The sequence below is a fragment of the Pyxicephalus adspersus genome, chromosome 5 (genome assembly GCF_032062135.1).
Source record: "Pyxicephalus adspersus chromosome 5, UCB_Pads_2.0, whole genome shotgun sequence".
NCBI classification, from domain to species: Eukaryota; Metazoa; Chordata; class Amphibia; order Anura; family Pyxicephalidae; genus Pyxicephalus; species Pyxicephalus adspersus.
This window is the reverse complement of record NC_092862.1, coordinates 145,863,972-145,874,863: the sequence shown is the minus strand read 5'-3', so window position 1 is coordinate 145,874,863 and position 10,892 is coordinate 145,863,972. Positions and strand designations below refer to the sequence as shown.

Here is a 10,892-nt window from a genome sequence, read left to right as displayed (position 1 = left end):
TAATAACCTGCCAGTGTTACCTACCCATACTATAATAACCTGCCAGTGTTACATACCCATACTATAATAAACTGTCAATGTTACCTACTCATACTATAATAACCTGCCAATCTTACCTACCCATACCATAATAACCTGCCAGTGTTACCTACCCATACTATATTAACCTGCCAATGTTACCTACCCATACCACAACAACCTGCCAATGTTAGCTACCCATACTATAATACCCTGCCAATGTTACCTACCTCAAAAATAAAGAAGGATTTCAGTATTGCCGGATTACAACATTTAGGAACTCTGTTCTGTTCCTGTAGGATCTGTGATTTCATCTCATCAGTCTCTGCTGATCACATTTTAATCTGCCTATTACTGATCATTCAGAGGTTAGCTTACATGTCAGTCAGGGCCAATGGGGGCTGGAAAAAGGCTGATAAGTAAATATTCTCCTCTTATATCTGTTTACTGTGAGAGAAGAAAAAGTGGGGTCATCCCCTCAGAATATTATTAGCCCTCCTACAGTTATTTAGTATGAATTTCACCTCTATATGACCCCCAGGGGTCATGGGGTAGGCAGAAGAGGAAGATCCCTTGGGTGCCCCAGCAAGAGGTAGCACAAGAGGGGCATGGCCTGTACCCTATGCTGCTGAAGCAGATCACAGCTGACTGGGTGGGCACTTTGGCCTCTTCACCTTGGGTACTATAGGTCCCCATCCCAGCACTGGTGACCACAAACCTCAACAGCCCCAGATCTTTTTTTATAAGCAGAATTAAAGGTTTCAGTTAGAGGTAAAGCCTGGCATGTTGGTGATGGTGGCACGCAAATGGCCAATCAGGTGACAGAGGGGTGATACTTTACTGATGCTATTTGATCTTTTACAACTGGCTTCACACTACTGAGCACGCCGTGAGCTGAAACATGATTCAGGTATTGTGTGCTGGGTGGAGGAGAATTACATGGCAGTGGAATGTTGGGTGGAGCGTTGATATCACCTTCTTTATTCTCCCCGATAATTTCCAGGACGTGCCCCACGAATCACAGAACTGGCTCTAGTTTTCTTATTTTCTGCAGATTTAAAAAACACCTAGCCAGCGTTAGCAAAATTAATCATCTGCTTATGTGAATGGCTGGGGAGTGTGAGATGCATGGAGTATGTATGATCTTCCTGTGTCTGTGATTTCCTGCCTCACCCTAAAAATATACTGGTAGGGTATTTGGCTAATCCCCCCAACTAGCATAAAAAAAAGAAAGTCAGAATGGCGATTCATGATGATTCTCTGTTTTGGTGATTATCTGTCATTCTCTGTCCTATGTATCAGGTGCGTCAGAGAATACACAATCACACATGTGACTGGTAGGTGTGTGTGAATCTCATGTGAATGATCCTCCAATGTGTACAGGGGTGTGCAGAGCTCTGTCAACTATCAGGTTATTGCCATACATCTGTTAATCAAGAATAGTTTGCTTTGAATGACCATTATCCTGTGTGTACAAAGCATCGGACTATGTGAGTGACATGTGACCAGCATGGGGACTTTTAAGGCATCAACTCAAATTAAGCAACTCCAAATATCCATATAAAGTGCCAGCTGTAAAATGTTCATTACGCAAGGGCACAGTGGTTGGGGTGTCCACCTGCTGGAAGTCCTGTCACTAACTACTTGTCACCGGAGCTGACAATCTAATATCCCCACCCTGGTCATACCATTAATAATTGTCTTTTCTAATAAACGTTCCTAAGACGCGATTCAGCATCCCAGAATTTTGGATCTTTAAACCATTGCCAAACAACAAGAGACTATTAAGGCATCAAATCAAAATAAACAATTCCAAAAACCAATTTACAAATTCCAGCAACTTTTATTAAATCATTTCTTAAAATGACAAAGAAGATGGTTTACAACATGAGGAGCTCCTCTTCTTCGAATGGAATTTAAATCCTTGTAATTCAGTTTTCTATATAGTAAATACTGCGGATTGTATATGAAGAGAAAAGTTGGGGTAGAGTTGTTGGTTAAACCCCCCACCCCCGTTATATGGCGTCAGTGTTGGGCTATTGTCCCCTCTGTTTTCCTTGTTCTGCCTTCCTGTGTATGTTGTATCAATGAAGGATTTGTACAAGATTGGATGCCTGCTTCACAATGGGGGAGACTCCTATAATACTCCTGATGAAGCACACATCAACGTCTGAGAAACGTGCCGGGTTTTATTTACCTAAGACCTTCTTCTTTTAGTTTTTTAAAAACTTTGGTCCTGATTTTATAAAGCTTTCCAAACCTGGAATGGATCTGGTCCAAGATTCAAACCACTTGCTAGCAAATAGCAAATTGCGTTGAAGAACTCCATTCCAGGTTTAATGAATCACTCAGGTTCACTGATGAAAGTATATCCTCGCCAGCCTTGGAGAGCTTTAATAAATCAGGCCCTAAGTCTTTACAAAATTATTTTATAAAGGTTGCTGGCATTTTATTTAGACATTTGGAATTTCTATTTATTTGTTTATTGTCTTAAAAGTCCCTTTTCTTTTGTCATTGGTTCAAAGATAAACATTCTGGGATATGGCATTGTGACCTACATGTAACTTCTCCTGGTGGCCCCGCAGAGTATGGTGGCCCCGCAGAGTATCTCCCACTGTCACCAGCTATCACATCTGCTGATGCTGCTTCTTTAGATTTAATGAAGGGAAAGGCAGGGGCCGCCCTAACCAAAATCTATCTCTATTTTACTTTCAAACTAACTCCCATGTATTCCTCCAAAATGTGAAAAGTTTGCCCACATGTCACAAAAGTTTTGGAAATTAGGATTAACAATTTGTTCATTCCTAGGATTCATAAAACTATGACACAACAGAAAATAGAAAATAAAAGTTTTTCCCATAAAAACATTGCAATAATAACACAAGCACACACTGGGAAGACACAACAGTGAGTGTCTGGGTGGGCCGGGCATTTTCTCAAAGTTGATTTCTTTACTAAAAAGATTTTTTCACATATCAAGACATTTTACCATTTGTGAATTTGACCAACTTGCTTAGGGAGGAGAGTGGGAGGGGCTTGTGTCAATGGGAACATGTCACAAGTAAAAAACATTAACAACAGAAAGTTGTTTTCCCATGCATCAAAGTTAAACGAAATGAATATTTTTAAAGCCACTCGCTGACTTTTTAAAATTATTCACAAAGATGTTGTAGGGGAGGGGAGTGCCCTGTGTTAAAGATTAAAGGTGTGTTGTTATTGTTGTTGATCCTGAAAAACATTATTACTGACTATATTTTAACTTTGATTTATGGAAAATTACATTGTTTTTAAAAACTTTTTTCTTAAGGCATGTTCCCACACAGCCCCCAAAGCACCACCTTCCCTTGGTTGGTATTTTCACAAATGTTCTCATTTTCTCCCTCTCCCATTGGTAGTTCCAATCACTGACCTCATTCCTCCACCTATTCATGGCTGCAGGGTTCCTCCGCCTGTAGATCCTCATGGGATCAGCTTCTGATGGCCATCTATGAATTGGGGAGAAGACTCCATACACGATGGACGGGGTATTGTAGTCACCAGCTGCTCCAGTCTGTCAGTGACTTCCCCACGCCCGGTGTCAGTTGGAGTCGGTGATTCAGATCTGTGGGGCCGATCACTGCTGAGCAATTACAGTAATGTACTAAGCCTTGAGAATGTTTAACACTTCTGAGCCCAGAGAGGGGATGACACCGGCTGCATGGAGTCTGTAGAATTCTGTGTGGGTTGGGTGAGGCTGATTTACTTAAGGAGTGGAAGCCGTTCACTCAGGGAAGGTTCACCCTACATTATGTGCTCCCCTGCTCAGAGCTGTGCAGAGTTATGGGAACTAAAGTAACACTTAAATATTTGGCATCAGCCAAATTATTGCAGAGACAGACAGCTGATATCCCCAATGTATAAAGTTTTCTTACCAGACTGATCCCTGTACCAGCTCAAAATTCACCGAACTGAAAAAAAAACCTCCTCCTCTCTGGTATTCCACTAACCCCACTCTCTCCTCTACAATCTATTATGAATGCTGCAGCCAGACTCATCCATCCTTCCCACCTACCCCCACCTCCTAGATTGTAAGCTCTTTGGGGCAGGGTCCTCCTCCTGTGTCATTGTCTGTCATTTGTAACCCCTATTTAATGTACAGCGCTAAGTAATATGTTGGTGCTACAGAAATCCTATTAATTTATTATAATAATAAAAGGTGGCTAGTTCATGTTTAAAGCAATGCGTTGTAGGGGGAGGAGGGCAGGCCACATGGGCATCCATACCTGGAGGTTTCAGGTAGCATTACTAGCTGTGACAGAGAAAGAAGCAGCAATGGAGAGGTGGAATGGAGAGGTGGAAGGGTCAGTATAGGAACGTTGGGGTCTCAGTGACATACCGAGAGGATGAATCTCCCCAGAAGGGACAGAAATAAACACCTGACAGAGCCTCTGACCTTTCAACCCTCCATTTAAAGCAAACAGAAAGTTTCGGCTTTGGATACTTTTCACACACTTGTTATGAATAACCAGCAACTGCCGCACTTTATAACGACATTGCTCATATAAGGAAAGGATTCCAATCTCACAAACTACAAATACTACTCACTGGGCACCTTGGATACCTCAAGAGTCTGTGCACTCATTACTAGTAACACATTTAATTTATAATGAGGATTGTACACAATGGTATGAGGTCTGTTCTATTTGTCTGGGTTGGTTTGTGCCTTTTTAAGGTACACCTCAGGAGCCTGCACAGGGCAGCAGTGTTGGAGCTCTATTGGAAGACTTAAAGCTGAACATCCCTTATCTTCATGTACTGCAGTAGAATGATGAGTAAGAATAATAGCACCACACAGTGGTAACAGATGGTAATGCAGTTAGTATGTGGCACATTCTATAAGTGCAACCTCATGAAGGAGCTCATTTCTGCCTGTGACCCCTCAAGAAGTTCAACTATTGCTCTCTCACCTGTGGTGCACAACACCTGGCTACCTGAACTGCAACAATGAAAAAAAATACTCATTTGAAGTTCAATACAAAACTGATGAGGAATGGACAACCATTCCTCTGGGTGTACAGTGGGATAAATGTCTCTATATTAGGATGTATCCGGTCTATAAACCAGCGGCTCTGGGTGTACAGTGGGATAAATGTCTCTATCTATATAGATAGAATTGTGGGGTCACCATCACTAGAGGGGTCACCAACAGGGGGAAGGAGATCCTGATTCCTCTATATAGATAGAAAGTTTAGGAGGAATGTTTTGTAGAACTGTTCTAGGCTTCCCATGTTGTAATTTGGGATGTGAATGGGTTACTGGTAGAAAGCTGCAATATATATATTTATTTATATATATATATATATATATATATTTGCTCATTGGTTTATGTACGCTGTAATTTCTTTGATCTCTGCAATCTTTCTTTCGAAGGTGATAATTGTGTGGAAGAATCTTCACATCTTCATTAAGAAAGCCATCATAAAAATATGAACCTGAACCAAATCACATAAAAAACTTCCTCCGGGTAAATTTCACAATAACATAATATTATGCAATAACATGCTAAACTTGCAGAATGACCTTTGTCCTGGGCCCTTTAAAAGCTTTTAGTTACCCCGGGGGCCAAAGTTGCACAATGGTAAAATGTTCCCATACATGTGAGTCTGCCTCTTGGCATCAGACATTATGGTGCTTCAAAGACCCAACACGGCCCGCACCGGCAGCTGAGTACATTTCTAGAGATCAGCTTTCCATGTTTACATTGGGGAGGGGGACCCTCAGCACTGCAAAAAATGTGTAAATATCAGCAGGTAAAATGGCTCAGCTCAGATGTTACTTTATACAGTAAGACCACTCCCAGGGGAGGAATATACAGGTCACACATCATGTAAATGTCAGATAACAATGACATTTACCATCTGAAATACTTTAAATAAGAATATATTTACTTATTATTATACTATTATTATAAAGTGCGCTGCACCCTTCCTTTTTTAAAAAAAAAAAAGTTGTTGCACTTAAAAAATAACATTTTTACTTTAAATAAAAGGGTTGTCTACCCTTTTATGTAAAGTAAAAATTTTGAGTTTAGGGACACTTTAAGGCTGCAAAGCACTGGAATGTAAATATATTGGCCTGGATTTATTTTGATTTAAAGCTTTCCAACGGTGGAGAAGATACACTCCTGGGTGATCCATGCAAATCTGGAATGGATCTAGTCCATGACTGAAAACATTTGCAAAGCAAACATAGAAAATGACTTTGAAGAAATCCATTCCATGTTTGCCGGATCACCCAGCTTTACTGATGAAAGTGTATCCTCTCCAGCCTTGGAGAACATTAATAAATCAGGTCTAAAGAAGGGGGGGGGGTGTATATCTATACCCACTGTACTAATATTATTATTAAATTATAATAATAATAAACCGGATATATATAGCTACAACATATTACACAGCGCTGTCCATTAAATAGAGAGACTGCAAATTAACGTTCTCTCATTGCCCTGTGCCTGTGGGTTGCACAGAATGTACGTATGAAGGGATTTCAGAATAAAAGCGACATGAAGGGATATAAATAGAAGATTACAAAGCATTCCTGCACCTCCTGCCATTCTTTGATTTGTCTGAGCAGCTCACTTACCTCTCATATGTTGCCTGGACTTGCTCCGTAAATAACCAGAAATTCCTGTTTCTCACCCTGCAGAAAATACAGCACAATTGCTGGTCAAACATTGTGTGCACACATCAGTGACAACATTGTGTAAAAAGTTCATATGAGACCCACAAGACTCTGAGTCATCGCCTGTGTAGTGTCTGAGAATTTGTGTCTTACATGTTGTTCTTTAACCTCCCTGGCAGTCTGAAGTATTTAAATGTCAAATAGGTACATTAAAAAATACTTATTATTTTAAATTTCCCCCCTGGTCCCGACCTCCAGCAGCCACACGCTTGCACTGCCCGACCCAGCCGGCATCTGCTTCCCCTGGCCTTGCCTCCCCAACGTTCACACACCAGGGGAAGCCGACGCCGGGCACCGCTGGAGGACTACGTGGGAACATGGGGACCAGGTAAGACTTAAAAACTCCCTGGCAGTTCCACCCTGAGTGTGGCCCGGGGTTACCACTTTTGGTGTGGATTCACCTCGAGCCACACTTGGCATTACCGCTAGGGAGGTTAAAGGACTCCCCCTCCCTACACTGCTGTGTCCCAATATGAGACTGCTATGCCTGGCTTTTTTAAAGTACAGTTTTCCTATTAAGGAAATCAAACAGGAGCTCCATCCCCAGGGAGTTTATTGGGGAAGATCACTTACCCCTCATACATACCCCTCAGACCTCTGGAAGGTTAATGGAGGGCCACATCCTCGGTTAGTGTTTCCCTAGCTTTCTAACCTGGGGGACCCCTTGAAATAACTTTCAGGTCTTCAGGGCCCCTCAGCTATAATTCCTATATCCACAGATCACAGTATATTAGTGTGGAGGTCAGTGGGAAGAATTCATTTACATTGCTGGCCAGTGGGAAGAATGTCACTCTTACAGATAGCCAAAAATATAATTGGAGTCACTTACACTGACCTGAAAGGTACAAACTGCTCATTGCTCAAGGAACCCCCTGGAGGAATCCCGGTTGGAAAACACCCCGGCCTAGGCGTGTGCACATATACAGGTAGGGGGACAGAGCTACTTTACAAGTTATGTGATAGGATATTTTTAAAACAGGTCCTATTTATGAACACAGAATTCTGTCTACTATGTAAAACTAGAAACCCTAAATAACACACTAATATTATTATTATTATTATTATTATTATTATTATTATTAATAATTATAAACATGATTTATATACCAACATATTATGCAGTGCTGTACATTAAATAGGGGTGGCAAATGACAAACAGATACAGACAGTGACATAGGAGGAGGAGAGGGCCCTGCCCAGAAGAGCTTACAATATAAAACTCAAATACACGGAGGGCCGAAATTAAAAACTTAAACCAAGTCGCGGGCCAAATTCAATAAGAAGAAACAAGAACACATGCGACGAGCATGCAGTAACATTGCATTGGATTGATGTCAATTATTTAAATCAATTCACATCATATTACTGCATGCTCTTCTCTTGTGTTCTTGTTTCTTCTGATTGAGATTATCTTGTTTTACTTTGCTAGAGAATGCAATGTGAAACCAAATGAATTGCTGCATTTATTTGGTTTGGCTTGCATTCTCTGGCACAGTAAAACTATTAATATAGCAATAGTTTTACAATAATTCCTGATGATAATAATCCTGATAATTCCTGATTACTAAGTTTACATGTCAGTATAAACTGCGCGGGGTCCACGCATAGGCTGCTGTTCAATAGACACGAGGCCGCTGGTCTATAGATGCCAGTGATGCCGGGAATTGTAGTAGCAGCATTGTACTCTATGGAACGGCAGCTTAATATGAATTGGAGCTGGCCCGCCATTACTACGATTGCAGTAGCGGCAGGCCAGCTGAAATTCATATTGAGAATTCTTCTGGGGCCAAACAAAAGTACGTGCTGGGCTATAGTTTGAAACCCCTGATCTAAGAGATTGAAAGCTTAGAAGTTCTTCATAACATTCTTAGCCCAGGTAATGGCCCTGATTTAATAAAGCTCTCCAAGGCTGGAGACTACACTTTCATCAGTGAACCTGGGTGATCCAGCAAACCTGGAATGGATTTCTTCAAAGTCATTTGCTATTTGCTAGGAAATGTTTTGAATCCTGGACCAAATCCATTCCAGGTTTGCTGGATCTTCCAGGTTCTCTGATATAAGTGTATCCCCTCCAGCCTACGAGAGGTATAATAAATCAGGTATCTGTATTCCAGGCCTGTAATGGGTCGTTATATTTTGGGGATTGATCTGGGGTCACCAATGTAAACAAATCTCCCGTTTATATTTATGGCACGGTGATTGGCCCCAATGCCCGGGTCAGGGTAACAAGCTGGGTTTGTCCCCTCAATACACAATTACATTTTGGTTTGTTGTTGTTATGACAATTGTTAAAGGAACATCCCACCTGTTAGTATCTTTTGGACGGCCACATCTCTATCAAATATGGAGAAAAGTATTCGGTGAAGGACACCAATTTTTATGGGACTTTAAAGGCCAACGACAAATTATATATAAAACAACATAGCTTTATTTTATAAATTGTTAAAATTTCACATAAATATAAAAAACCATAAAATACACTAGGCTCACCTATTGGCGTATCTCTTGAGGGGGTATAACCAAATGCTTTCTCTACGCATTTGGTTGAAGTTTCCGCTTCATCAAGAGAAAGGAGATCTGGTATTTATATATATGGCAAACCTCTCCTATGGAGTGTATAGGCGGGTGGTGAAAACGAATCTTTGCAGTACCCCGATCACTTTCATTAGACTTCATATTGCCCCATATTATTTCGTTTTGTTAGAAAAAAATCACTTCCACCTATCTTCCCAGCTGTAGCATATTTAGGCCGACATTGTTGTAGAGGGGAATATGTGGAATTGGGGAGACTATATGCCAAGCCATCAAGTTAAAATTGAATGTGTGTATACATCTGTTAAATAAGCAAATGGAATCTTGATTTTTTTTTCTATCAAAACCAATTAATATGGGGTAATCATGAAGTCTAATGAAAGTGATCCAGCTATTGCAAAGATACGTTTTCACCACTCACCTATACACTCCATGGGAGAGGTTTGATATATATATATGAACGCCAGATCTCCTGATGAAGGAGAAGTTTCCGCGAAACGCGTAGAGAAAGCATTTGGTTGTACCCCCTTAAGGGATACCCTAATAGGACAGTCTACTGTACAACTTATGGTTTTTAAATTTCTGTGAAATTTAAACAATTTTTAAAATAAAGTGACATTGTTTTATATGTTTTGTCATCGGCCTTTAACGTCCCATAAGAGTCGTTATGACCAAATCCTCAGGCCCATACTGGGAATGTAAACATTGCTCCATACAAGCTGCACAGGGGTGACAACTGAAAGGGTTAAATAATAAATGCTAATGAATGAGTAATATTGTGATGATTGGACCTCTAGCAGTGTCAAATTTCACCCTGCTGACACCCGGGGCTCTCTATGCGGTCCACTGTCGCTAAGAGAGACGGAACCCAGCGTCCTGATTGGTTGGTTTCTGATTGATCGGCTTTCTATTACTTTAGCCTTCCATCGTGCGGCACTCCGCCCGCAGGACTGGCAACGTAGGGTGTGGCGTGAACGCTGATTGGCGGAGGCGGTGCGCGGTGGATTGTGGGAAGATGGAGGGCAGTGTGGGGACTCTGGAGGAGGAAGCGCTGAAGAGAAAAGAGAGATTACTACAGCTGAGGAAAAAGAGGGTGAGTGGGGTGTATGGGGGTCACTGTATACACAGGTCCGCTTTATACAGGAGGCTGGGAGCTCATAAATAATGCGGAGTTATGGGGGGCTATGCCCAGTCACTGATAGGGGTGGTGGGCCCACTGTATAGAGTAACAAGGGAGCTCATAGGGTTCAGGTATGAAATGGGGGGGTCCCATTTATTGCTGGGATGACAGGTTCTATTTATAAATGAGCAAATAAAAAAATGGCGGGGGGCATTCACTACAAAGGGGGGGAGGGAAGAAACAGGTCCTCTTTATAGATGAGGGGGGCTGGGCACATCCACTTCAATCAATGGGGGTGACAGGTCCTCTTTTTAGAAGAGGGGGCTAGGCACATTCACCTCAATCAATTGGGCTGACAGGTCCTCTTTATTTATGAGCTAGAGTGGTGGGACTGCAAGAGGGTGACAGGTCCTCTTTATAGGGCATTGCTGGAGGTGACCGGTCCTCTTTATAGGGCATTGCTGGAGGTGACCGGTCCTCTTTATAGGGCATTGCTGGAGGT

General features: G+C 41.7%; 1 protein-coding gene across 1 annotated transcript in view; it reads left to right on the top strand.

Annotated features, from left to right (window-relative positions):
* Positions 1 to 10,213: 10,213 nt before the first annotated feature.
* Positions 10,214 to 10,892, top strand: part of CCDC12 (coiled-coil domain containing 12) — a 7,952-nt gene continuing 7,273 nt past the window's right edge. The window contains exon 1 of the mRNA XM_072413028.1: positions 10,214 to 10,363. Coding sequence (XP_072269129.1) covers positions 10,286 to 10,363 — 78 coding nt within the window. The 5' untranslated portion in view covers positions 10,214 to 10,285. The remainder of the gene's footprint in view (positions 10,364 to 10,892) is intronic.